The following is a 25063-nucleotide window of genomic DNA, read 5'->3' as shown; positions in this document are numbered from 1 at the left end:
GGCCATAAATTAGAACAGCAATAGCAGTTTGATACTGCTCTGGCTGAAATTGTCAGAAATTGTCAGAAATTGTCTTCTTATTGTAGCAACTTCCACAGAAAGAGAAGTGGTTCCCTTGATTTTCACTTTTGTACATGCAAATGTACAAACTTATCTGGGACTTGGGAAACCTTTATATCAAGGACTTGAGGATCACGAATAGATTGTTCCACAGAGAGAACTGCAGCTCTCTGATATGAACAGGCAGGGTAAGAGCCAGCATCCAGAAGCTGACATTCAGGAAACTGATCACAAATGCTAAAGGGTGAGAGTGGCTTTGTTATTAGCAAGTCTCCAGAAAACCAAAGCATTCTTCATCCTTGAGGAAACATCCTTGGAGAATATCAACATTACTGACACAGACTGGGTGCCTTTCTGAAGGACGTCATCCTAGTCACTCTTTCTGAGGAAGTCTGACCTGTGCCACATGTGGTGTAATACTCAGTGAGAGTTTTCAAAGTGTTTGCTGCTCTTTGGATGTATGCAAGAGTATGGATGTAAAGCTGTGCAAACACATCCACTAATCTCCTGGGAATGCTTCAGCAAGTCAGCACATCTCTGGCCTATCAGCACAGCCTTCCTCATCACTGTCATCCTGGTTTTGGAGCCTGTGTTTTGAGTTATGGATAGGAGCCTCTTCACATCAGTAGGGCTGTTTATATCCCTTGGATACAATTGTATCCCAGCTTTGGGAAGTGGTTACCAAACAACAACAGGAAAAAACCCAAGCAACCCAAGCCCCCTGAACCAAAGAGAAGCAGTGCTGGGCAGGAAGCCTTCAGTAGGTGTAAATGTGAGTGCTGGAAATTGTTTGAATTATTTCCATTTTACCAAGCTATGCACCCACAGGGATTGCACTGGGACTTGTAACTGCGGTTGAGTAAAATAAACAGTTACCACAAGAGCAGCAGTTCAGTGAAAGAAACTACCAACAAGTTAATTCAGATCAGAAGAGTTTCCAACATTTAGGGCTGCTGCCACGGAGGATTAAAAAATAATCCAAAAGGGAACAGCCTATGAATCCTCGTGTCATTAATTTTAATCCAATTTCAACAATCTGGAGGTGAATGTTCCTACATGCCAGTTACATTCACATGGGAAACGAAAAGTATTCTTGAGGAAAATCATGGCCAGAAACGTTATTTCTCTGGGAGGAATAACTGCTGAGGAGAAACGTGAGAACTCTTTTAGGGCTTCAGAAAACCCAGTTATAGGCCCTTCGTTTGCGCAATGTTGGGGGATTTCTCCTCACAGCCTTTCCCGCCGCTCTTTGTGGTCAGGGTGGACAGCCCTTCGGCACCTGCGGTAATTAACTGCGGTTTCTGCACTTTCTGAGGCGGGACGGCCCGGGAGCCCGGGAGTCCGCGGGCAGAGGCGGGGCACAGGCGGGGCAGCGATGCGCTCCCGCCCCCGCCCTGCGGCAATAAGAGCGGCGGCGGTGCGGGGCAGGCCCAGAGTGATGCGGGCCGTCATGGGAGCCGGGCGAGCGGTGGGGCTGCTGCTGGTAAGTGCGGGCTGGGGCTGTCCGGCCCGCTGCTGCTGCTGGTAAGTGCCGGCTGGGGCTGTCCGGCCCGCAGGGTGCGGGCTCACCCTCCACCTGTCCGCCGCGAGTGGCGGCTGCCGGCCGTCCGCAGCCAGAACCCAAATCCTGGCTTTTGAGGCGGAAAAAGTCTTCCTCTAACTCTAGCGTGAAGGAGCCTTGTGGGTTTTTCTGTCCTTTTCTTCTTCAAGAGACTTTGGTAACTTTCCCGAACTTTTTGTTCGTGTTTGATGTCTCGGGAAACGTGCGGCACTGGCGCTGCCGCGAAGCAGCGCTCGCAGGGAATGCTGTCTCTGCATCTCTTCCTACCGCTCTCGCTCTTCCCCCTCTCCTCGGAGGAAAAAACGTTACAAGTCAGGAGTGAGTTCTTTAATAGTCCTCGGGTTATTTAAGTGTGAAACTGGAAGTTTTCTCACCTCCCCACAGTTACGGGGAAGATTTTCATTCTACCGGGGAGAGAGTTTAAAGAGCGGGACTCTCTTGATTTTAGCTTAGAAGTTGCATCGGGAGCTCGATGGCGGTCCCTTCCCTTCCAGCTGCTTTTGCTCTAGCGGGAGGGCTGTGACTCAGCTGCCCCTCCCTGGAAGCGCTTGCACCTACCGGGACTGGGAGGCTGAGGGGGAGCCCTGCCCGGGAGTGCGCGGTCTGCACCTTTCTTCCTCTTAAAAAAAAAAGTCATTCCCAATGCTCCTGTAGTATTGCTAATGAGTCGACTTGTCTTCTGCTTAAGATTCGAGCCAGTGAGACATGTTGGATGAGTCTGTGGGGCGTTTCCTCAATTTTGCGGGAGTGAGACTAGCACTGATTCTGATGAATTAAAAGGATGGGGGAAGGGAGAAACTAATCCCTTGCACTCCGCAGAAACTTTGGCGTCTGCAGCTCAACTGCCGTGAGATAGTGGAAAAAACCCAGAAGTTTATATGGAGAATGTGTTGCAATAGTTGCCTAAAGCCCATCAGCCGCTGCATGGTGCTGCCTTAACCCCAGCTTTGTGATGGCAATTATTGCTGTGAGCACCACTTAGCAGAAATTAGTTTGGGTTTCCTCTGTGGCTTCCCATAAACTTCTGAATGAGTTTCCAAGTCTTTACAAGTTAATCTCCCCAAGATAGTTATCGTGTGCACAGAGGATGAATCACTCAAGTGGCCTGCTTGCCTCCGCTGTAGGCTGTGCTCCTGACGATGCCTAGAGCCCGAGCGAACTGTGGGGAGGGAGAGTACTCCCATCAAGATCTCTGCTGTGTGTTTTGTGAAGCAGGTAAGACTTTGAGCAGTTACAGCTGATGGCAATTGCTTCTTACATTGCGTGCTATGAAAGTGTGAGCCTGATTGGAGCTGTGAGGACTCCTTGGTGCTGTAGAGGCTGGGCTCCATTTTGAAGTGAGAGCCCCTTAACGCAACAGGCGATGACTGGGAGAGGTGCTTTGGCATCAAACCAGGAAGCCTTTGCTTGTGGTTGAGGATAAAGTTTTTGAAGTTAAGTGATTTAGTTCAAGAACAGCCCTAGGGGAATTCTGATATTTCTGTATCTGTAGGCAAAGCTTCAGTATGGTTTTGCTCTCCTCTGTTTGGTCAATGTGTGCAGTGCTAACAAGTTTTGCATCAGGAAGAAACCTCTCGTTATTATCAGGAGCTTACTGGTGCATTTAGGTGGGGTTCAGACAAAGGAGAAAAAAGTTTATTGAAAGCAGTTCTCCCTGGGCTTGCCCCATTCCTTCAGCAGTGGTACCATCCACAGGCTCCTGTGCGGTGACTCATCCTTCCAGCAGATGCCTTGCTAGACACCTCAAAATAACCTCAAGGATATTTTGCACCTCTCCCTTGTCTGAGCAGCAGGTTGCACATGTGCCTCCTGACTCTCCTGTGCCTCTTGGTTTGTGTGGCATGTGATTGATTCGCAAGGAAGAATTTAACTTCTCCCAGAAATCTGTGTTATAATATCTAAGTCTGTTGTAATATCTGAGTTTGGCCCTGTGTCTGTCAAAAGATCCCCTGAGATTGCTCTGCTGTCACTTCTCACAGGTACCTTTGTTGCTGATCACTGCAGTGCTTCGCATTTGAAAGGAAGATGTGAACCTTGCAAGGAAGGAAAAGGCTTTACTGCCCATGAGAACGGCTTAGAGGAATGCTTGCCTTGCAAAAAGTGCAAAGAGGGTACCAAACCTTATGAAACCTTAACAATTTCCCCCTTTTTTAATGTGATCTTCATTGAGCATATTGAACTTAAAAGTAAGTTGCTATTATTGCCTGAGTATAATCTTTGCACTTGCTAACTTATATTTTATTTTTAGATCAGATAACTCTGAGACCCTGTAATCTGACACAGGATGCTGAATGTCAGTGCAAACAAGGGTATTTCTGTGATGATGAGGACTGTGAAATGTGTCAGAGAAGCAGTCAAAAGTAAGTTTGAGAATAAGTTGCTATTTTCCTTCTAGGGAATGTTAGAGCTGTGGCCCAATCTGTGCCAATAGTTAACACATGTCATCGGGCTGTAAATAATTGTCCTGAAGCCAAATGGCATTATTCATGCATTTAAATTTTAGGTGTCAAAACCTGTGATGTTGAGACCTAGAAAGATGTGGACTTGGGTATCATTGTGCTTGTTGCTTATGGATGTAAACCCACATTTTTCATGTCTTCAGGTTGGTATTTCCACAGAAACACACTTGAATGAACTTTCTAGCACCCAGCTTAAAATTTTAGTATGCAGACCTACCTGTTGAAGGAAACTAACTGTGCATGAATAATGCTCATACTCTGAGGTTTTTTTTTCCCCCATCCACTTAGAAGCTAACGTACATTAATTTTATCTGCTTTGCTTTTATTTTATCTTGTAGTCTTATCTTGGATTGTTTGAAGGTACACCTCTATAAAAGTTTATCTATGTTCCATTCATGGTTCTGAGCTCTGTCTGAAAAAGTATCAGGCCTGGACAGAGCTATGGACTGATCTGGAAATGTTCATACAATGTTCTGTTACTGTCCACTTCAGGCATCCGGATGGGAAAGAAATTGTGCTGAATTCCACTGATACTACAGAACTAGGCTTAACCAATCAAGGTCTGGTACATAAATCCCCCTCACCTTGGTTTCTTGGGTCCGTGGCTTCAGGCTAGTAACACCAGAGTAGTCTGTAAAACAGTGGTTTCAACTCCTGTGATGTATTTAAGAGCAGCTGCATTTTAGTCTGGAAGTACTTTGCTAAAGACAAGTTCTCAAAGGGGTCGATGCCGCAAACCCCCTTGAGTTTCACTTGGTGGAAAGCTACATGTGTTGCCAGGGTTCTTAAAGTTCCAAGAGTGACACAGTTGAAAGGTATGGGTAGTGTGAAGGTGTTTACTGTGCCTGGAGTAGCTTCCTCTTCTGCCAGGAATGCACCCTGTCTGTGCTACAGCACCCAGAGCTTGCTATCATCATTTGCACACTTGTTTCCCCTTAAGTGTCTCTCCATAAAACCTTGTGGAAGTTGTATTGCAGCTCTCTGCAGAGTTCCCTGATGCCTTTGGGAGCATGATGTGCAGTGCAAACAAGAGCCCACGTGTTCAGGGCAACGTGTCCATGAGAGTCCCAGGACGAACTATCTGGGTTATTGTATTAGTTCTGGGCTTAGATTTTTCTCTAGGACAGCAAGGAATATCTTTTTGGGGGACTGTTTCAGTACTAATTTTTTTTTGTCTTACTTTGCAGGGAATGAAGCTCATGTTTGGGTTATTCCAGTGCTTCTGTTTAGTTTGTTTTTGCTAGTAGTTGGTGTTGTTGTTGTTGCTGTTAAAAAGCTGAAGTGTGATAAAGGTAACTGCTTGATTATTATCTATGAAATGTGCTTTCTAGAGTTAGGCAAAGTATGCACTAGGGCTGTCCCTGGTTCTTGTGCTGCCTTACAGGGGACCTGTTTAAGCTCTAGTTCATTTTGCATGTGATTGAAATTAGCAAATTAGTAAAGTGAAGAGTAGTTTTGCTTGGTAAATAAAATGCATGATCCTTAACTGTAAGCTTTCTTATCTTGCTGGCAGATGCCTCTGCTTCAAAGCAAGATCTTAAGGTCCTTAAAAAAGGACTTCTCCAGTCAACTTGCCTTGTATTGGCAAAGAGGAAAAACCTGTGTGGGGGATCCCATGCATGAGGCAAAAAGTAGCAACTAATTAGATCACTAATTGCTTTCACTGTGTTTGGTTGTAGAGATTTTTTTGGTGCAAATTGGTTCCCTTTAGTAATTTGAACCTCTTAATGTGAATGTTAGGTTGATAAATTCACACAGGACTTATTTTTTAGTGGAAACTAAGCTGTTTTCCTTGGAGACTTCTATTTCCACTACTGTGTTTTAAAGTATTTTTGCTACTAGCGTGGTTAAAATAATACTAAAAGCTATTGTGAATCTTAAGTGCTAAGTTGGTTGAAATCATGTCTTACTGATTGTATTGCAGTAAAGACAGTTTCTGCCTTCTGTATTGCAATAGCCTACAAAAATGCTGAGAAACAAAAGCTGGAGTAGGGGAGGTTGCAAGAGTGGCTTAAAAGTCAGACAGCATCTTGTGGTCTGCATTTTACTAAGCAGGATTAAGGCACAGTGTGCTGTTGGTGGAAGCTAAGGGTAGTACTGGGGTGAAATGTATGACAGGTCAGAGGAACTAAATGGCTTTTAAAAGCTTTGGCTATGTTACAAAAGTTTCTATTGTGTGTAAGTCTTGTGTTATTTCAGCCATGTTTAAGTTTCTGCAATTCCTATAAGTTTCTCAGACACTTATTTTGTTTTTCAGCTGTCTCAACTGTTGAAGATGTAGAGGGACATCTGGTAAGTATGCGATGGACCAAGTGTTTTATCTCAGTCTGATTGCTCACAGCCTAATTGTACCTGACACACAGCCCTCCATGTTTGTCTCACTGTAGATCTCTGATAGGATGTGTTCCTGTGATGCAACAAGTTGTGACTCATACAAGGTCAAAAATTAACTAGCAAGTGTCTGATGCATTCAATAGCTGCGTGTGTCTGCTGCAGTTGGCCTTGTTAATATGGAAAACACTTGAGGGTCTGTGACCAGGATGCTTTGGAAGTGGGGAGAAAACTTGGACCAGCTGCAAGTTTTCACTTCAGACTGTCTCCAGGGGATACCTTGATCCAATTAATTTATTTTTTGCTGTTTCACATGTGTATTCCCCAACTGATGGCAGCTATTGGTTGGTGTTGCAGCATGGTGGTGTTCCAGCTCTCATTGCAATGTGACTACAAATTATTTGTTCATAAGACTTAACCACTCCTGTTGCAGTGAAGTGATTGAGTCTTCCTGCCTTGGGGCTTGTGTCACAAGCTACAGACCAGGACCTGACAGTCTGAATTCTTGGTCCTAAGCAGTCCCAAAAGAGGAGAGGTTCAGGGCTCAGAGCATGCCAGTCTCAAAGTGCATCCCTAAAAGTGTTTATCCAGCTGAGGCTGGCATATGTTGTGACTTGAAGATGGGTATACCCTGGCATCCTGTAGCCATACACTATTTCAGAACTTACTGTTTGAGTCTGAAAACTATTGCTAGTCCAGCATTCTGCAAGATAAATACAAAGCTGGATGAAGTAAATACAAGCTGGCTTTAACTTCTCTAGTTAGAAACTCCCAGCATTCTGCAAGATAAATACAAAGCTGGATGAAGTAAAAGCCAGTTAAAGCTGGCTTTTAACTTCTCTAGTTAGAAACTACATTGTTACCAGCACTGGAAAGGGAAAAATTAGCTCAGTCTTAGTTTTAAACAACAAATGTTAGTCTTGATGAGCAATTAGGAAAAATATCCAGACTGTTCTCAGTGTGTGTACAGCACTTCTTTTCTTCCTGGAGCTTCTCTTGACCCTCACCAGAGCATTACCCACCCAGAGTATGTGCTCTTGTCTAATGTTGTTTATTAGACATTTTGAGTAATTAAATGCATCTTAATTATGCCAAAAATACTTGAAGACTGAAGAAACAGAATTGAAAGAGATGTTTGAAGGCTCACCCTAAACTCTGCTCTTTTTCTTTTTTAAGGTCCATAAGTGGCTCAAATATGTGAAACACCCCAGGTTTTTTGTTGGGTTGTGTCTCCCCTCACACCCTGGCCAGATTTGCAGCACCTCATCTATTTGTAGAAGCTGATGAAGAAACATTACAAAAATCCTGGTCAAAATGCTGTAGCATAGGAATAGCAAATATAGCATGTCTTTAATTTCAATAAAATAGTTGCAGAATGATGCATTTACAAATTGGTGCATGGTGCACTTGTCTCTCATCTAAGAGCTGTCACAGGCAGATGCAAAGTCTGCACTTGGAGTGCTGATCCTGCCGTAAGAGCTTATTTGCTAAGGAGAGTTACACTGATGCAGTTCTGAGGCTATTTTGGCATCTACACACCTTCCCTTCCAAAGAACCAGTGAATTCATACTGCTCTAATGCCCCCAACAACTGCTGATACTTGAATTGCTGATGCTGGGTTTTGAAACAAAAGTGTCAGCCACGGCAGTCCTCTTTCAGTCATTTGTTTTCCTGCTTAAGAATTATCCTGTATAAATAAGATCAACTTCTTTCATGTGTTTATACCCTTAAACAGCAAGTGTTTTCAGTGAGAATGGTGTACAACTACCTTTGTCATATGTAGGGGGGTTCCTCCTCACATCCCCACTTATGCATGTTGGTCTTGGGGTGGTGTCACCTGTGGATCACTGTCACTGTGCAAGCAGAAAACATGCTGGCTTATGCTTACAAAGGGCTTGTACCTTAATAAACACAAGTCTCAGGGGCAGAATGCTTAATCCTCATTTTCCACACAAAAAAATATTCCTATTGCCAGCTTTAGCACTACCTATCCTGTGAGACATGCTACTCTGCTTTGTGCTTGTACTGTTCACACTGATCTGGTGCTGTACATCCTGGCTATGCTTGTTTAATGAATTGGTAATGCCAAAAATGAAGAGTGTTTCTTGCTGACTTCCCTCTTTCTCCCCTTTCACAAAAACCATGCAATGTACATGGGTGCTCACTGGCTTCGTTCAACTGATTATAGTTTGTGAACCCACCAGGAAAGTTAATTCAGCCACAGCCAGCCCAAGGCAGTGCACTGCCATGGAGCTGACAGGCTACTTGGTAACAGCTCTGAGCATCAGCCTTGGCACAGCAATAGGCTTGGGGCCCCTGGTGCTGTTTAGTCATCTCAGGTGCAGCAAGGCAGTATAATTGCCTCCTGCCTTAGGAGGGGTACCTACCTTCTGTACCTAGAGAGGAGCAAGCAGCAATCCACATCAGTAAGAACATTAGGAAAAGTTTCCTGTGGTTGTTGTGGAGGTAACTTGTGTGCCTTACCCTGCAGTCTGGTGGGTGTAGAACAGCCAGGAAGGTGGAGAGTCAGGCTCTGAAACTACTTTGTCACAATCTGCTAGTACTAGTGGGGGCTGTGGTCGTTCGTTTCACCGATCTCGGAGTGCAAAAGACACACAGCAGGGGCCTTGCAGTATTAATCAAAACAAATGCCCCTTTTCTTGAGTGCCCTCAGCAAATGTGATAGAAGGATTAGAAAGGAGATAAAGGATAGAGAGAGACAAGGTGGGGGGGACTAGCTACCAATGGAGATACAAAATCCTCGTGCTCTGGCCAATAGATCTGTCTTGTCACAGTGGGGAGAATCTCGAAGTCTTTGGTGAACTCAGGGGTCTTTTGCAGTCTTATGTTGAGGGAACAGGTACAGGACAGTGGAGAATAAGTCCATTGAGAACAAGTACAGACAGTCCAGTTCTGAATAGGACAATTCAGTCCCAGCAGTGAGCAGGATCCATTGTTTCGGGACTGATTCCCATGGGAAACCAGTCTTGGTCCAGCAAACACACCTGCAGGCAACACTTGGTAGACATCCCATTTCAGCCAGCCCAGCACCCCTATGTTAGAATTTTAAGGGTCTCAGTCCTTGGGGGGGGCTTCAATCTCCATCCTTGATGGTGATTGTGAGGCAGGTGAGGGATGTTCTGGGGGATCACCAAAGTTACCTCAGAAAGTTCGTCTTTGTCTGAAGCGGGTGGCATCTGGCCAGGAGGTGGGGAGGTCCACGGGCTATTGTGCTGAGCGGATGTTGTGAAGCAGGTGTAAGCACACAGAGCGAGCTGCTCCTTGCCAGCCCCTGCCCTAGGCAGTGTGCTGTGGTGACACAGCAGGCACACCTGCAGACAATCACCTGGCGAGCATCCCCCTCAGCCAGGCCAGAACTCCAGGCAGGGTCTTCAGGGTCTCAGTCTCTGTCCTTGTGACGGTTGTGAGGCAAGTGAGGGAAACTTCACACCTTACAAGTCTAATTCTGTAAAGGCTGTTACTTTGCCAGATTATCAGCTCTCCTGTTATGTCTCTGACATCTGGTAACTTGAAGTATTTCCTTTTCTTCTCCCAGAAGAAAATAGTGGAAGATAGTGTGGTTTCTGAGCCAGGCACTGTCCAGTGCAGGAGTTGGGAGTGCCGTGTGGTTGAGGAGGATTTCTAAGTTCTCATTGGCAGCAAAACCTGTTCAGAATTCTGCTTTTTCAGCAGACTGTCCTATCTAATGTTACAAATGGAGCCTAGTGTGGTTTCTGAGCCAGGCACTGTCCAGTGCAGGAGTTGGGAGTGCCGTATGGCAGTGTGGTTGAGGAGGATTGCTAAGTTCTCATTGGCAGCAAAACTTGTTCAGAATTCTGCTTTTCAGCAGACTGTGCTATCTAATGTTCCAAATGGAACTCCAGCAAATTGTAAGATAAGTGTACGTGTGTGAAATGATCATTGTATTTTCTCTAATATTGGTATCCCTTTAGTTGAGCTCGTAACTATTCCTAGAGCTTTCAGCAAAACAATAGTGGAAACTTTGCTTTAAAGATGTAATAGGAAGTAGGGGAAGTGATAGTTTGAGGGAAAAAAACCTTCAATCCCTCATTTAATTTACTCTGCCTCTTTCATCTCCCTGACAGAAGCTACTCTTTTGTGATAGCAGCAAATGTTGCCTTGGAGCCAGTAGTGTGCTTGTTTCACCATGCAATTTTCTTTACCCCAGTACATTCAGGCCTGCTCTGAAATCTGCTGCCCGTCCCCTCTTTCCTGTGTGTGATGTAAAAGCCAGCTGTCAAATGGGTAAAAAATAATAGTGAGTGAAGCGCCCTGATTTGTTGGAGTAATGGTCCAACTTTGTATTACAGGTACAAGAACCAATTGTTGAAGATCTCTCTCAGCATGGTAAGTGTTCCATAAATTGGCTGTACTTGGATTTGATTTTTATTCCTGTTGACTTTAGTCTCCTTAAGGAGTAGTATAAAGAGGCTAATAAATTTTGCATAGAGCTATAACACTTCCAGTTTATTGTAAAATATGCTGAAACAGGATTATTGCTGTATTTTTAATCCCCGTGGTGAGCTGTTCTACTTTGGAGCATGACTTTTCTGCATGGGAGTATAGCACAGTCATGAGTTTAAGAGTAAGAATGGTACAGATTTTTGGAAAATGTTTTAAAACGAGTCTGCATTGCAGCAGTGTACTCTGCTTTACTGAGTGAGGCGTAGGTCAGAGTGAGAGATCTCTCAGTCAAATGTCCCCTCTTGTGGAAGAGCACATCAAACCTCCATACACCCACCTGTACCCAGCAAATTGTTGTGCTGGGTTTTGCTCGTGGTGGTCTTGGTGGGGCAAACCTATGGCAGCAGCATAGTGAAGTGGTTAAAACTTCCTCTCCAGTAGCCCTGCCAAGGGAACATGCCAGCCAATGAAGCCTTCCTCAAAACCACCTTTACTCGATGGTGTCCTGCCTTAGGAGACCACTTCTGAGAAGTGCACTGATACCTTTAGCTACTTTCACTTAGTAGAAAACTTATTTGTCCTGCTGCTTCTTCGGTGCCAAACCCTGCCTTGCTGCTGCTGTTCGGTCTGAGCAGGTATTGGCTGAAAATTAAGGGGAAAGCATGTATGTGAGCTATGGGGAAAAAACCCCTGTGTTTTAAAACAAGCTGATGTGTGTTTCTTCTTGCAGAACGGAGAGAGACCTTTGATGTCTTTACAAAGGAAGAGCCACCACAACAGTGGAAGCAGCTTATGAGAACTCTTCTACAGAAAAATGATATTGATAAAATTATTTCTAAATTTACTAATGATAGAGAAGAACAATAACATCAGATGCTTCTCATCTGGAAAAACAGACTGGGAAAGAAACACTGTATTATTAATTTACTGGATGCATTGATGCATATAGATACCAAGACTTGTTACAGTGTATCAAACCCTTTAAAAAGTAATAACATTATAAGTAAAGTAGAAGCTGAAGATGAATGTTTATGAGGAACTGCAGAAATGTTCCTGCATACATATGTGTGTCTTCAGACTTTCTTTAAATGAGGGTGTCAGAAACTGCTAGTAGAAACGGAGTTGACAGCCTCCTCACCTCATGGAGAGAGCTGGAAGGGATGTAATAGCTATGTTGTTTTCATGTTTACATGACCTTCCTACCTCTGAGTCATAAAATATTAAACACAGGTGCTGGACGCCCACTTCGGAGCCAGGAGCTCGGGCATCCCTTAGTTTGTGAAGTGCTGTCCCAGCCTGGGGACGGGGACTGCTGTTCTTCTGTACTGTGATGCTTTAGTTTCCGAAACCAATTTGTTTTGTATCGGACCGCTCAGCACCGCTATGTTTGAAGCACAGCAATAAAAGCCTGGCTCAGACAGAACCTGGCTCTGGGACTTTGTTGTGGCGGCGGCGCCTCCATCTTTGGGGCTGTTTAAGGAAAGGCGAGGGGGGCTCGGTTGGCACGGTGCTGTTGGGTGACCGCGGTGCCCTGGGTGCTCATTTCCTGGCCGGGCCGTGCCGTGTGGGGCCGGGCGGTGCCGGGCCAGGCCGGACCGGGCCGTGAGGCGCTGCCCGTTGCCCGGGTGACGCCGGGTTGCCCGTCGGAAGTAGCGTAGGGCGGGCGGGGCGAGGCTTCCGGACGCGCTGTTGCATCAGCTCGGAGCGAGGGCAGGCGGAGGCAGCAGCAGCAGCTCCAGCTCCGGGATGGCAGCAGCCGCCAGCGCCGAGCACGGTAGGTGGGCGAGCGGCGCCGCGGGCCCCCGGCGGGGCCGGGCCGAGGGGCGGTCCCGCGGGCTGCGGCTCGCCTCGCGCCCCGCCGCGGTGTAAGGTTAATGCTGGATCCAGCGATTTGCGGAGGGAATGCGGAGCTCCTCGTCACCCCCGTGGGGGAGCGGCTGTCCCCCGGCTCGGTGCGTGCCGGGAGGTGCTGGGTGCGCTCGGTCCGTGCGCTGCCGCCCCTGCTCCTCACCTGTCTCCGTGCCTCCCGGACTCCTTCCCAAAACATCGGTGTTCTCCCCTGAACTCACGCCTGAACTTTTGGACTTTTACGGACATTTTTTGTGGTCGTGTTTTAATGATGGGTTGTACTCTTCGCTTCCATATGGAAGGAGGGCTAGGGTAGTACTATAATTTTTGGCACTACTGTAGCAAATGGAAACTTGGAATACCAGTCATGCAAGTATGAAATACCATTATGGTATGTAAAGGGTTGGAAATTTCTGTCATTCCTGTTGAGGATCTGTAAATACAAATATTTTGGCCCCTTTTTCCTTAACAAAGTAACCGAAAGTTACTTTGATCTTTTTTCATCTCATGTAATATTCCCACGAAAGTGCAACGTTTCTTGTCATGAAGGGATCAGCTTTTTCAGAAGTCTTTGCAGTATCTTGGGGGGGGAAGGGGAGCCCAAGAAAGGCTCTGTTCAGGTGCACTTTGAGAAACTCTTTGTTACTATTTGTTAGGGTGAGGGTTTTTTTTAAACTGAAGCTGCAATTGTTACATTTAGTTTCAGTTCAGGAAAAGTGGAAGTGAAACTTACAGGACTCGAAAGACTAGGATTGACAAGCTCTTCCTTGGTGTGGGATATTCTAGTCTTAAAAACTCCTGCTCGTCTAAAAGCCTCTTGCTCTTTATGTGTGAATCTTGATAAGTCCTTTGTTTTTCTGTCTCTGTGCATGCTGTGTCTGGCGTTAGCTGGAATCACTGCACTGGTTTGTTTCTTGTGTGATGTTAATGGAAAAGGAGAATTCATCTTGTCTGAGCAGATGCTTGGAATTCTTTTCAGAGGTACCAGAGTGGCTGGCCAGGATGATAAATGGCCAGTTTGAATTAATTATGAATTAATAATTATTGAATTAATAATGTTGCATTTGCCTTTTTTGGGTTGTCTTAAATTTGTGAAAGTCAAGTCGGATGAGAAGTTACATTTCAAAATGTTCAGAAACGGGTAAGATTTCTTTTTGGAGAATGCCTCTGCAGAATTCCCAGAGCATTTACATTGTCATCTAATTATGACTGACAAGGTTAGCAGGTTCAGGGAAGCCCAGGAAACACATTTTTTTCCCTGAAGTGAAGTAACTACCTGGTTTTGTGTCATCTAGCTTACCGCCTTCTTTATGGCTTTTCTGTATTTACTTTGCCATCCACTCCTTCAAGGAGCAGAAGTTTTCATGCTCAAGTTCATAAAAGTGAAAATTTTCAATTAAATTTGATATTGTGGGAATTATATGTCTTGTTTAAATCTCAAAAGTTATCTTATGTCCAGATAAAATGTAGAAGCTGTCCTGTGCTTTGAGTCTGTGTGTTGCTGCAGTCTCTCGGACAAATTCCCAGTGTCCTTCAATAGTCTCTGAAGCATTCCATGCATGGAAAGAAGAATGTGTGACAATTACATCACCCTTTGGGATTGTACATCAGTGGTTTTGGTGTGAGAACTGCATTAATTGATGTCTGCGGTGGAAAATTTTTTTGCAACAACTTTTTACTGTTGCGTTGTTAACATTAATTCTTCTGATTTTTCAAGGTAATTTTGCTACCTCTCCAATACTCGTGCACAGTGCTTGTTTCCTCTTGTGTGATATGATATCTATGGATCATTCTGTTCACATGAGTTAAAATTCAGTGTTATGCAATGTTCAGTGTTATGCAGTGTTCACCTCTGTAGTACTCTCGTGTTTCTGCTGTCAAGGAGACACTTCCTGATGCAATTGAGTAGTAACAACTGCATCTGTTCTGTTTTGGGGATGGAAAAAATTGCAGTTAGAGAGAGGGGCAATTCCTTAGCCTGTTTTCCTAAAGCAACAAGGAAAACAGGTCAGATGTACATATCTCCATTGGGCCTCCTCCCTCGATACTTTTTGAATCCATTGATTGGTATTAATTAATCAGTTTGACAGTGGGCAGCTGCCTCTTGCACACCATTGGCAGACTTAGCAGTGATGGGGCTACTGAAGTGTATGGGAAAATAGGATGCAGCACTTAGGAGGTACCAGGAAATATTTCAGTGGGACTGTTTAATGAATTGAAGGAATTGCAAGATGGGGGGAACTGAGGATGCAGGATGGAAATCACAGAAAGCCAGGTTCTGTAGACTTACTATTCTTCTTTTAGCCATGATATCAGTTAAACCAGAAGAGACTTTTACATAGACAGCTGTCACTGATTCCTTTTGCTTGAAAAAAGTGATCCACTGCTACACTGCCTTCCAAGGCAGTGTTATCATAGTCATCTGCTCAGCACAGCCTGTGAAACTGATGTGGGGCACTGGGAATGGGACAGTGAACCTGCCAAACATTTTAACTTGAAGTGTTAATGTCTGTGCCAAGATTGATCCAAAAAAATTTCGGTTGTTAAGCTTATCAGTGCTGAGCTGGTCCTGACATTCACAGGCAGTATTTACTACCTCTCCTAGCCAAAATTAGCTTGTATGAGTGCTGTCGTATTTGTTGTATTTGTGTGTAAGTTTGGGCAAGCTCCCGTTTAGATTGGTTTACAGATGTGGTTGGAAAGCACTTACATTGTTTCAGATACACTGACTTGCTTCCCATTAGCAGCCTGATGTGTGAATAATGGTCATAATAACCATAATAATACTTTGCAAATTGAGTGTTGCTTTTTCCTTGCAAAAGATCTTTTCTTTGAGATATAGTTTCATTTCTACCTAGGTCATTCTTGTACTACCTTTTTTTTTGCCTTCTCCCTCATATTTTTCATGTATACAGCATTTATGTTCAAGGAAGACTTATGACTTAGGTTTATTAACAGTGGAAACCTAACTGTTTCAAACTATTTAATGTGTACAAACATGTGAAGTTCTGTGCTGATAAACATCAGTAAATATTTAGGAGCATGAAAAGATTATAGTAAAATGAACTGTGTGAGCCAAAGCTGAATCCATTCAGCTGGCTAAGGCAAGCCTAAAAGGTCATTATTTCCTTGGTATTCCTTATTTGTACTGAGCAATTACATGGATAGGCCTTGAGAAGGATTTATACTTTACATGGATCTGTCTTCTTTTATTCATAGATATTAAAAAAATTTAAAAAATCAAAATTCACAAAAGATATTTAAAGTCATTGGCCTTTTTTATTAGTTCTCCCAATGTGTCACTATATTTCATTTATACCCCAAAGAGTTGAATACAAACATGCTTGATATCTGGTTGCCACTTCCCTGTCATCCTGAGTTGCTGTTGGATATTGATTTCCATATAGAAAATGGTTTGTAAAGTTTTAACTGATGATATTTAGAAGATCTTCAATTGTTCCATCCCTCCCATCTCTCCTAGCCACCACTTTCCCATCTCCTGTCATTCCTGCCTTTCCAAGAGTTCTGTGAGCACCTCCATGCTTTGGGAACTCCTCGTGCAGGAGATATTCCTGCCAGTGGGAGAAGTGACACTTGTGGCTGTGGTCTCTGTTGGGTTTGGGAGCAGGGACAGGTGCTCTCCTGCTGCCTCTCTCATTTCACTGCACGTGACCTTGGCTTAAATTGCCTTGCTGGCTGACTACCTAGACAGGATATTGCCTTCGTGTTTGGACGGTACTTTGAACACGAACAGAGCTACAAACATTGAATCATTGCTGGGAAATGTGGATGCTGGGTTTGCCTAATGGCAGTGCTAGCATAACCTCAGAGTGCTTTGTGCCCTCTGGCCTGCACAGGGATTGCTCTGCCAGTGAGCATCCCCACCAACACACAGAGCTTTCCTCTGTGTCCCTGCGTTTGTCCAGAGGAGACATAACTGAACCTGCTTTGCCTATGTACCAAAGAAGTCACAGAATTAAAAAATTGTGAGAGAGGAGCATGATCTGATATCCTTTCTGCTCGTTTGTATAGGTCTTACTCATTTTAAATCTTATTCATGTGCCTGAGGAGAGAAAGGGGTATGGGGGAAGTATGGGAATATACAAGAGCAGCTGAAGTTCTGAGTTTCTGGAGCAATTAGGAAGTACTGAGCATGGTGCTGGGAGTCTGTGTGCAGGCAACACCGCTGCAAAGATGTAACTACATGCTCAAGTTCAGCAGACATATTCACAGCCTTTCCACAGTGCATAAAATGAATCATATTTAAATATTGGCAGGATGAGTGTTTTAGCAGCATGGAAAGAGTGACTGATTAGGTTTGCTCTGTGTGAAGGATTTTCTCCAATTTCAGTAGATTATATTCTTAATGAAAAAACCTGTGTTCTTGTTCATACTACTCTTTGAAGGATGTCTTCAAAAACTTATGGCAGCATGAACATAATCCTGTTAACAGGAAATGCACAGTTATTTAGTAGCTTGTATTAAATCTAATTTTCTCAAATTTTTTACCAGTTGCCAGAGCTAATTTACAGGGGGAGATGTGTATTATAAGGATATATTTTGGTCATGGGATCTCCTTCTTTTAATGCTGACCAAATGTCCTGTGCCTCTCTTTACAGCTTCCAGCTACAGTTTTATTCTGAGCATTAGTGAAGAGGAAGCCAGGGTGAAGGCTCTGAACGAGTACCTGAGCACTCGTAGTTATATCCAGGGGTTCACATTTTCACATGCAGATGTGGAGGTGTTCAGAAAGTTTTCGGGGCCACCTGTGGACCAGTATATCCATGTTGTCCGGTGGTACAGACACATAGAAGCAATCTATGATGGCAGCAGTGACAAAAATGAGCCTTGTAAACTTCAAACAAGTGAGTAATATGAAACTGGTGGGCAGGTTATAGACTAGCTGACATTGTATTGGTTGTTATTGCTGAGAATTCTGAGAAGTTCCCTTTCATACTCTCTTGCAGGCCTTAAGATTTACAGTATCAGTTTGTATTCAAAGTCATAACATTATTCTTGCATACAATTACTGTGCAGTTGATAGATCCTGACCTATTTGGATGTAAAAGCTGTTACTTTTTTTTTTTTAAGTTAAAATTCCTCAGCATACAGAATTTGATTATGTGTATTTTCTTTAAAAAGCTGGCTATCTTCTGGTTTGTAAAAGAATGTGTGGGTTTGGGCTTTTTCCTGGAAATACCAAGATTTGCTCAGTCTACTTATTTCCTTGCAAGGTTTACCAAATAGTTGTGTAATATACAAATCCACAATAAAATAAACTGAATACTTACTCTTTATTGACACTGAACTTCACAAAGAATGTCTGGGGTTCTTTTTTAACCTAGGTAATTTAGGCATGCTGATGATTTGAGGAAGTATTAACTGGTTAATCTAGGTCATTGTGTAAGCATGGGCAGGCATTTTTGGGAGCTGTATCACTCTCCTGAGTTGTTTCCCAATGAGCTAGTCTAATTTAACTGCTTTATAGTGAGATCCTTGCTCAGGGAGTCATGAAATAATGAAAAATAACAACGCAGAGCTGTCGTGTAGTGCTTGCAATACCTACAAATGAATGCATGTCTGTCATTCTTGCTGATGGTTGTTAACTAGTATTGCTCCAATGCCATCTTCTCACAACCTCTCCCCATTTGTGTTCTCAATTCCTAACAGAGCAGCAGTTAAAATCAAACTGCTGTGAGTAAATTCTGCGTGTTGTGTGTGCCTGCAAGTGTTTGTGCTGGTTATTATTTCCTTCCAGCAGAGAAGGGATCTCAGCTGCACCCCTGGCTCTGATAGCAGATCTGTCCACTAACGTCAGATTGTCTGTAGACTTCCATGGATCAGGGTGGAGCAGAAACAGAAAAGGTTTCCATTTTCCTGACCATGAAATCTTTACTGTTAAACCTCTCTTTCTGAAGGGTTATATCTTCACTATGTGTTTCAGGAATCCTAGAATGATGTTCTGCAGTGTTCACCATGAAAATAACACGCAAATCTGCCATGCTTCTTAGACCTTCAATACTTCCTTTTTGTTTTTTTGGTGTGGCAGAAAATTCCATGGTGGATTAGAGCAAGTGAACTTCAGTTCCACCAGGGGAAAGGCTGTAGTCTGGCAGAGGTGTATTTGACCAGACTAACCAATATTTTACCAGCCTTTTACTTTGCCCTTGGCCTCTATGTAGTGGGTAAAATGTGACACCTAACTCGCAAGCTGAGAATATGGGGTGCAGTATCTGGGTTTTTCCTTATGTTCATGTGGTTGTAACTGAAGAAAGCTTTACAGATTTATCTTTTATTAGGCTAACCCACATAGGCTTCTTTCCCTGAGGGAAGCGTTGGCCACAATTAAGCATGCCAGAGTAATCTTTGTAAATCAGAGAGTAAACAAATCCATACCTTGGTGTATGACCTATGTTATGGAGAGACTGCTCTTGAACTTGAGGTGTTCTGTTCAGGAGAATTTCATGCAATGAAATATTTAGGATGGACACATATTTCCATGGATTCATAGCATGGAAGTTAAATGAAGTTCCATGAAGTGAAGCAGAATACTACACTTAACATATTTTTTTCTTATTTGGGCAATTACTCAAAAAATCAAGATGAAGAGATTACATTTTTTATACTATGAATGTTTATGTTACTTGAAGGTTTTCAGCCAAAATATGCATATGAAGATACTGAGAGAAACAGAGTTAATGAAGAGCACCCTGAGACACAGTATAAAAAAAAACCAATTTTGTTGTCAAAACAAATATTTTGTATAATATTTTACTTGCAGTTAAAATGCATACCATGAGAATTCCTAAGCATAGTGCTGTGTATATTAAGCTGGCAAACTTGCTGTATTTTTGAATGTCTTGGTTTGCTTTCATTCCTAGTTAATGTGATAATTGGTTTAACATCATTACAGTTGTAAGCAGCCCAGTACACAGCAAACTGCAACTCTTTGACAAATCACATGCCCATACTTCTCTTTGAAAAAACCCCATGAGTTTAACAGCTATGTTGCTTCTTACAAATTCAGAAGAAAACAGATGCAAGAATATTGTCATTAATGTTATCCTGGGTTTTATCTGCTCTCTTTAATGGCAAAATGTAGCCTCTTGCTGAACTGGAGTATATTTGTGGTAAATGAGTGTGTTTAGAAACGCCTTGTGTACTTAGCAACAATGCATGATAAAAAGCTGGGGTTCTGTCTAAGCCTTTCTGTCAGCTCTCCCTCTCACCCTGAGTGCACAAACTCTGTCAATATTGGCTCTAGAGACCACCTCTGGACTCTGGAGATATTTTGCAAATTCTGTGTGAGATCTGTGATGTGCCATCACAGTAAAATCACCGGCGTTGCAAATAGCCCAGGACTGCCATAACACTTCATTAATGATTCATTGAGTTTCAAAACTCATGGTAATACTTTTACCTGAATTGCACGCTCTTGCTTTTGCACCCTCTTCCTCACTGCTACTTGGATCAAAAACTAATAGAAATGGCAATTTAGAGTGTAGAAAATAAACTAGATTGCAATAATTTACTTTGGTTTTGGTGGCTTTGTAGGAGTCTCTAACAGAAGTAGCTGCATTACTAGGATTGAAGCTCTTTTCTCCATTTAGATGTGGGGCTTTTTTCCTTCTGAAATGATGATGTGATAAGGAGAAAATGTTATATTGCAAATCTGTTTGTGGAAAGTGTCTTTTAAACTTTCTTTGAACTACCTTTTCTCCTAGGTAAAGGCAAACGTGTGCAGCCCCCCTGGTCTCCCCCTGAAGGGACAAAACATTCCAGGCTCTGCCTCTACAACAGCCTGACCCGCAGTAAGGTGAGTAAATGAAAGGGAAGTGGGGATTTCCCTAAAAACACAAATAGAGCAGTCATCAAGTCCTTGTTTCTGAAGTGTTTGCCCTGTCAATAGTCAGGTCTCTGGGTTGTATTTTGTAGAATATTAAAAAGCACGGGCCAGGAGCTCTGTGCCAGTCAATTGCATTTGCTGGGCAAGTGTAATACTGTATACATTAATATATATACACTACAAGTGTGTGTCTTTTTGTGCATATTGCATAATATTCAGTTCCCAGTTTTAAGCTGTCATGCAAAGTAGCCAGGCATTCAACTGTAAGACACAGAAGTGTAGGCAGTGTGAGCAGAATAAAATCACAGTTTCTTTATTCAGACGTTGTCTGTGTAAAAACAGTCTCACAAATTATATAGTTGCAATATAAAAAGTGTAACTTTTATAAAACTTCTTGTGGTCTTGTTTGAAAGTCCTTTGGGAACGAGGAAATATTAAAAATATTTATTTTACATGGGATGTAGTATTCAAGTATCTGTGAACTGATTATAGGGTGTAACCTTTTTCAATGCAAAAGAAAACTTTTATAAACAGTTTGAATAGTACCCTGCTTAGTCCAAGTTGTTGTAACCTGATATCTTGATTGATTAGAATGCATAGAACATAAGCAGCCACACCATCTCTCTCACAGGATAAAGCTAGTGGTGATGTTTAGTTATGGTAAAGCTGGGAATGGAATCACTACTTGGTTTTTGTAATTATAATCCACGTTTTCATGTTCTAATCTCCAAATGGAGTGTTACTGCTCTGAGGTCATGTCTTCAATTTCTTCTGACCATTGCACCTTCCCTTTCAATTAAGGAAGTCTTTCAGCCTCAGAATGGAAAAAAGGTCTTGTGGTATTGCTGTGGTCCAACAGTTTATGATGCTTCTCACATGGGACATGCCAGGTACTGCATTCCTTACTTTGATATAGGTGATAACAGTGCCTAGTGGAAGCAAAAGGCTATTAGAAGAAGGTATTATTCAGATGAGTGTATTGCTAGAAAATGGTCTCTTTCAACTTAATGTTTGCAATTTAAGATTAAAAGCACCTTATCATATTTTATCATTGTGGGATTAAAAACTTTCTAATAGATTGGGGCGAAGTAAAACTGCTGCACAGTTATTGATTGAGGTTAAAATAGTTTGTGCACAGAATAGGTAAAGGTGTTCACTAAAAACACCACTGTATCTTTTTGGTTTTAGGTCTTACATCTCATTTGATATCCTGAGAAGAGTCTTGAGGGATTATTTTAAGTATGACGTTTTCTATTGTATGAATATTACAGATATTGATGACAAGGTAAGGTTTGTTGTTTTTTTTTTAATTGCAATCTAAAGTGCTCAACTTTTAGAATGGAAGTCAGTCACACATAATTGCCACTTGATAAGGCAAGCTAAATCATATACTTGGTAACTGAGATGTATATTTTGTGCACAAAAGCATTGATTTTCTCCGTTTTGTAGCACTCCTATGGTAGCAAACCCTTTAGTGTTGTATAATAATGAATGGTGTCACAAAAAAAGGAGACTCAGTATTTTAAATAGATAATATATTTTATTTGCCTGATGAAGTAATTAATTTGCTCTGTTGAGGTAGTCCATTAACTGTGTATGGTGTGATTGATTTGTATTATTGCACATTATTCTTGTAGCTTGTTAAATTTATAGGGAAATGCTTTTGGTACATAACAGATTTTATCTGCACCTTGTATAACTATGTGTCACTTCACAGGAATATTTTCATGTTTTGATTTTTAGATCATCAAGAGAGCAAGGCAAAATCACCTTTTTGAACGATATAGAGAGAGCAAATCAACACCAGATCTGCTGCTTGAAGATGTTAGAACTGCCTCAGAGGTGGGTGTGGTAATCTCTGCTTGTGTTTTAGGTTCTCACTCAATAATGTAGGAAAGCATCTAAAGAATGCTTCAGACTTTGCTGCCTCCTTAAACTTTCTGCTTCTTTTCGTTCTGGTACTGCACATGTTAGAAATGTTACTTGAACTGCACATCACTTTGGTTTTTACATTGTTTTAGAGCTGACAAATTCTTTAAAAGGCATTCCTGATTTCTGTGATCTTAGCACTTATTTGTGAGTGCATGTATTGCTCAAGCAGCATTTGAATGTTTGTGTGTTAGAATTCAAACTTTTAAAATAATCCCTTAAAAGACTTTTTGGACAGTGGTCTCTCCATAATTCTCTAAAGCTTGGGAGGTTTCTCCTTTGTACCGTTGATGACCTTGGAAGGAAAAGGCTGGAAAGCTTTAAGGATTTAATAAATTGTGTATTCAGGACTGAAGGTGGGGAAGGTGATTCTCTGGTAGTTTTTAGAACTACAGATCACAAAGAGATTATCATTCTAATGAATTGAATACAGGAAATAGGAGGCCTGGAAATTTTGCCCAACTGTCTTTGCCTGACATACTGCCTTAACTTTGCATTTATTCTCTCCCTGTTTAACATTAAAGCTTGTCCTTTTCAAATTCGTGGTAATCAACTGCGCAATTAAGGCGATCAGCTGCACAGAAAATGAAAGCAGCAGTAATGATGATGATGATTTAGTGATTTATGAAGTCTTTCTGGAAAAATGAATTTGGATGCAAACTAAAGTCTTGTGATTGCACCATTATTTCTGATGAGGAGCATATTTCATGTTTCAGTAGTTGATGTCAAAGCTTTTTCTGTGGCATAATGTCTTACTCATCACTAGCAAGGTACTATGTGGCTAAGATAATATTCTGTGTATGGAACATGGTGCTGCTGTACTGCAGCTGGCTTTCTAATTTTTTTTTTTATTTTTAATTGTAGCTCTTTTCAGTTAAACTAAATGAAACAACAGACCCAGATAAGAAGCAAATGTTGGAAAGAATTCAAAATGCAGTGAAGTCTGCTTTTGACCCTCTACAAGAAGCTCTCCAAGCCAAGCTCCCTGCTGAAGAGATCAACAGACGCCGTGAGGTAAGTTTCAGCTCCTTTTTATATTTTATATTTGGTTTATAATTGTTAGGACATTTAAAAAGAATGTGTAGCTCATAGTAATGCCCTGAGACAGTATGGAACCTTTAATTCATAAGAAGAGAAATTGTGGGACTGAGAATTTTTTAGTACTTTGCATTTAATACAGGGACTTTGATTCTTCAGTTCAGCTACAGAGTTTTTGGATGCTGTTTTTGTCAATAATTTTTTTTAACCTTTCCAATGAGGATTTTCCTCTTGTTTGTATTTAGACTTTTTCTTTGACTTTTTTGTCTTGATCAATTAATTTCATTATAGGTTACTATAATGATGTTCCAATACTGGTGGTAGTTTTCCACACAAGTGTTTCTGTCTCTGATCAGAGAGGAAAATACCTCCCCCAAAATTGTGCTCAGGATTATTTTTATTAAAAACAATTACATTTAGTGACAAATATTCATATTGACTTCATTGGTTCTGTCCAGTAATCAAGTCAGTCAGTATAACTATTTTTAGTAGTTACTGTCTTTTTGTAAATTTTCCATTTTCATCTTCTCTTGCTTTCAGATTATTTGTGATAAGTACTGTGGGGTACACATGGTTATGTGCTCCATTCTTGAGAAGACCCTGTCTCTAAGTTATGTTTTTTTTTTTTTTTTTAAAGCCCAGATATTCTAATATCAAGAGCTTTTATAGAAGTGTATACTAACCTAATGGCATTTAAAAACCCTTAAAATCTAAGCAATCATGCTTTCTGCATTATATCCTAGTGTCAGAAATAGAAATCCTTTAATATAAGACTAAAAGGTGTCCTTGCTGATGTCCAAATTAGTCTTTCAGACACTTTTTAGCAATGTGCACAGTAAGGCTTCTGTTAGATTGTTCAGTAGCAATGGGGGAACAGAAAATGTAATGCAACTGCAGGTCCCATCTGGTGTTTACAGCATAAGCTCCAGATGCCTATCGAAGTATCAAGATCAGTATCAAAACAGATACCATTTAACAGTTTATCTTCCTTGCTCTTGTTGTTTCATCTATATCTATGAAGAGCAATATAATAAAAATATGGTAGAAACCTGGATTACTCTGTATTCACAATTAAGTGTCTCATTACAAATGTCTTATTCCTTATTTCTCTGTCTCTGTTCAGAACAAGATCTTTCTGTAAAATTTAAACGGAGTAAGTCTTGGATCAGTTGCTGTTATGATTATTGTTTTCTAGACACTGTTGGAAGAAGCCAAAGATTTGCTGTCTGACTGGCTGGACACAAGATTTGGCAGTCGGGTGACTGACAATTCTATATTCTCAAAGCTCCCCAAATTCTGGGAAGGGGAATTTCATAAAGATATGGAAGCACTCAACGTAAGTAAATGAACTGTTTTCTCTTCTAAAAATATATGTGCCATGCCTTATGGTACCCAGAAGACAGTTTAGCTCCTTATTAGCTTTCAAGAATCTCATATTTCAACCTTATCAATAAAGTAATTAATATTAATAGATAGGTGTTAAATTAGCACTTGCTCTGTTTCCATCCCAGCAATCTTAAATCTGTTGTTGTTGTTGCACATAACTTAATTGGTGATCAGGTTTGA

The 25063-nt window shown here is 41.9% G+C and overlaps 2 protein-coding genes across 3 annotated transcripts in view; both read left to right on the top strand.

The window, feature by feature from the left end:
- The first annotated feature begins 1508 nt into the window (after positions 1 to 1508).
- On the top strand, positions 1509 to 12237 carry LOC121341503 (tumor necrosis factor receptor superfamily member 26-like). The gene is made up of 9 exons (XM_041415028.1): positions 1509 to 1543; positions 2746 to 2836; positions 3601 to 3732; positions 3870 to 3981; positions 4573 to 4640; positions 5268 to 5372; positions 6338 to 6372; positions 10743 to 10779; positions 11567 to 12237. Exons 1-9 carry the CDS (start codon positions 1511 to 1513, stop codon positions 11701 to 11703), a joined length of 750 nt encoding a protein of 249 aa, XP_041270962.1. The 5' UTR covers positions 1509 to 1510; the 3' UTR covers positions 11704 to 12237.
- Positions 12238 to 12507: 270 nt separating this feature from the next.
- Positions 12508 to 25063, top strand: part of CARS1 (cysteinyl-tRNA synthetase 1) — a 33191-nt gene continuing 20635 nt past the window's right edge. Inside the window, exons 1-8 of one of the 2 annotated variants that reach the window (XM_041415026.1) lie at positions 12508 to 12610; positions 17304 to 17549; positions 20409 to 20500; positions 21332 to 21420; positions 21719 to 21815; positions 22274 to 22372; positions 23324 to 23473; positions 24693 to 24833. In XM_041415026.1, the coding sequence (XP_041270960.1) occupies positions 12583 to 12610; positions 17304 to 17549; positions 20409 to 20500; positions 21332 to 21420; positions 21719 to 21815; positions 22274 to 22372; positions 23324 to 23473; positions 24693 to 24833 (942 nt within the window). In that variant the 5' untranslated portion in view covers positions 12508 to 12582. The remainder of the gene's footprint in view (positions 12611 to 17303; positions 17550 to 20408; positions 20501 to 21331; positions 21421 to 21718; positions 21816 to 22273; positions 22373 to 23323; positions 23474 to 24692; positions 24834 to 25063) is intronic. The other variant, XM_041415027.1, reaches the window with a different exon arrangement.

The sequence above is a fragment of the Onychostruthus taczanowskii genome, unplaced genomic scaffold, assembly GCF_017590055.1.
Source record: "Onychostruthus taczanowskii isolate IOZ18803 unplaced genomic scaffold, ASM1759005v1 scaffold49, whole genome shotgun sequence".
Lineage (NCBI taxonomy): Eukaryota > Metazoa > Chordata > Aves > Passeriformes > Passeridae > Onychostruthus > Onychostruthus taczanowskii.
Note: the sequence above shows the minus strand (reverse complement) of the source record. Positions and strands in the feature narration are given on the sequence as shown.

Coding starts and splice junctions, on each gene's coding strand:
- LOC121341503 (XM_041415028.1), top strand. CDS start 1,511: ATGGGAGCCGGGCGAGCGGTGGGGCTGCTGCTG. Junction 2,837..3,600: donor CTGTGTGTTTTGTGAAGCAG/GTAAGACTTTGA, acceptor CACTTCTCACAG/GTACCTTTGTTGCTGATCAC. Junction 3,982..4,572: donor TGTCAGAGAAGCAGTCAAAA/GTAAGTTTGAGA, acceptor TGTCCACTTCAG/GCATCCGGATGGGAAAGAAA.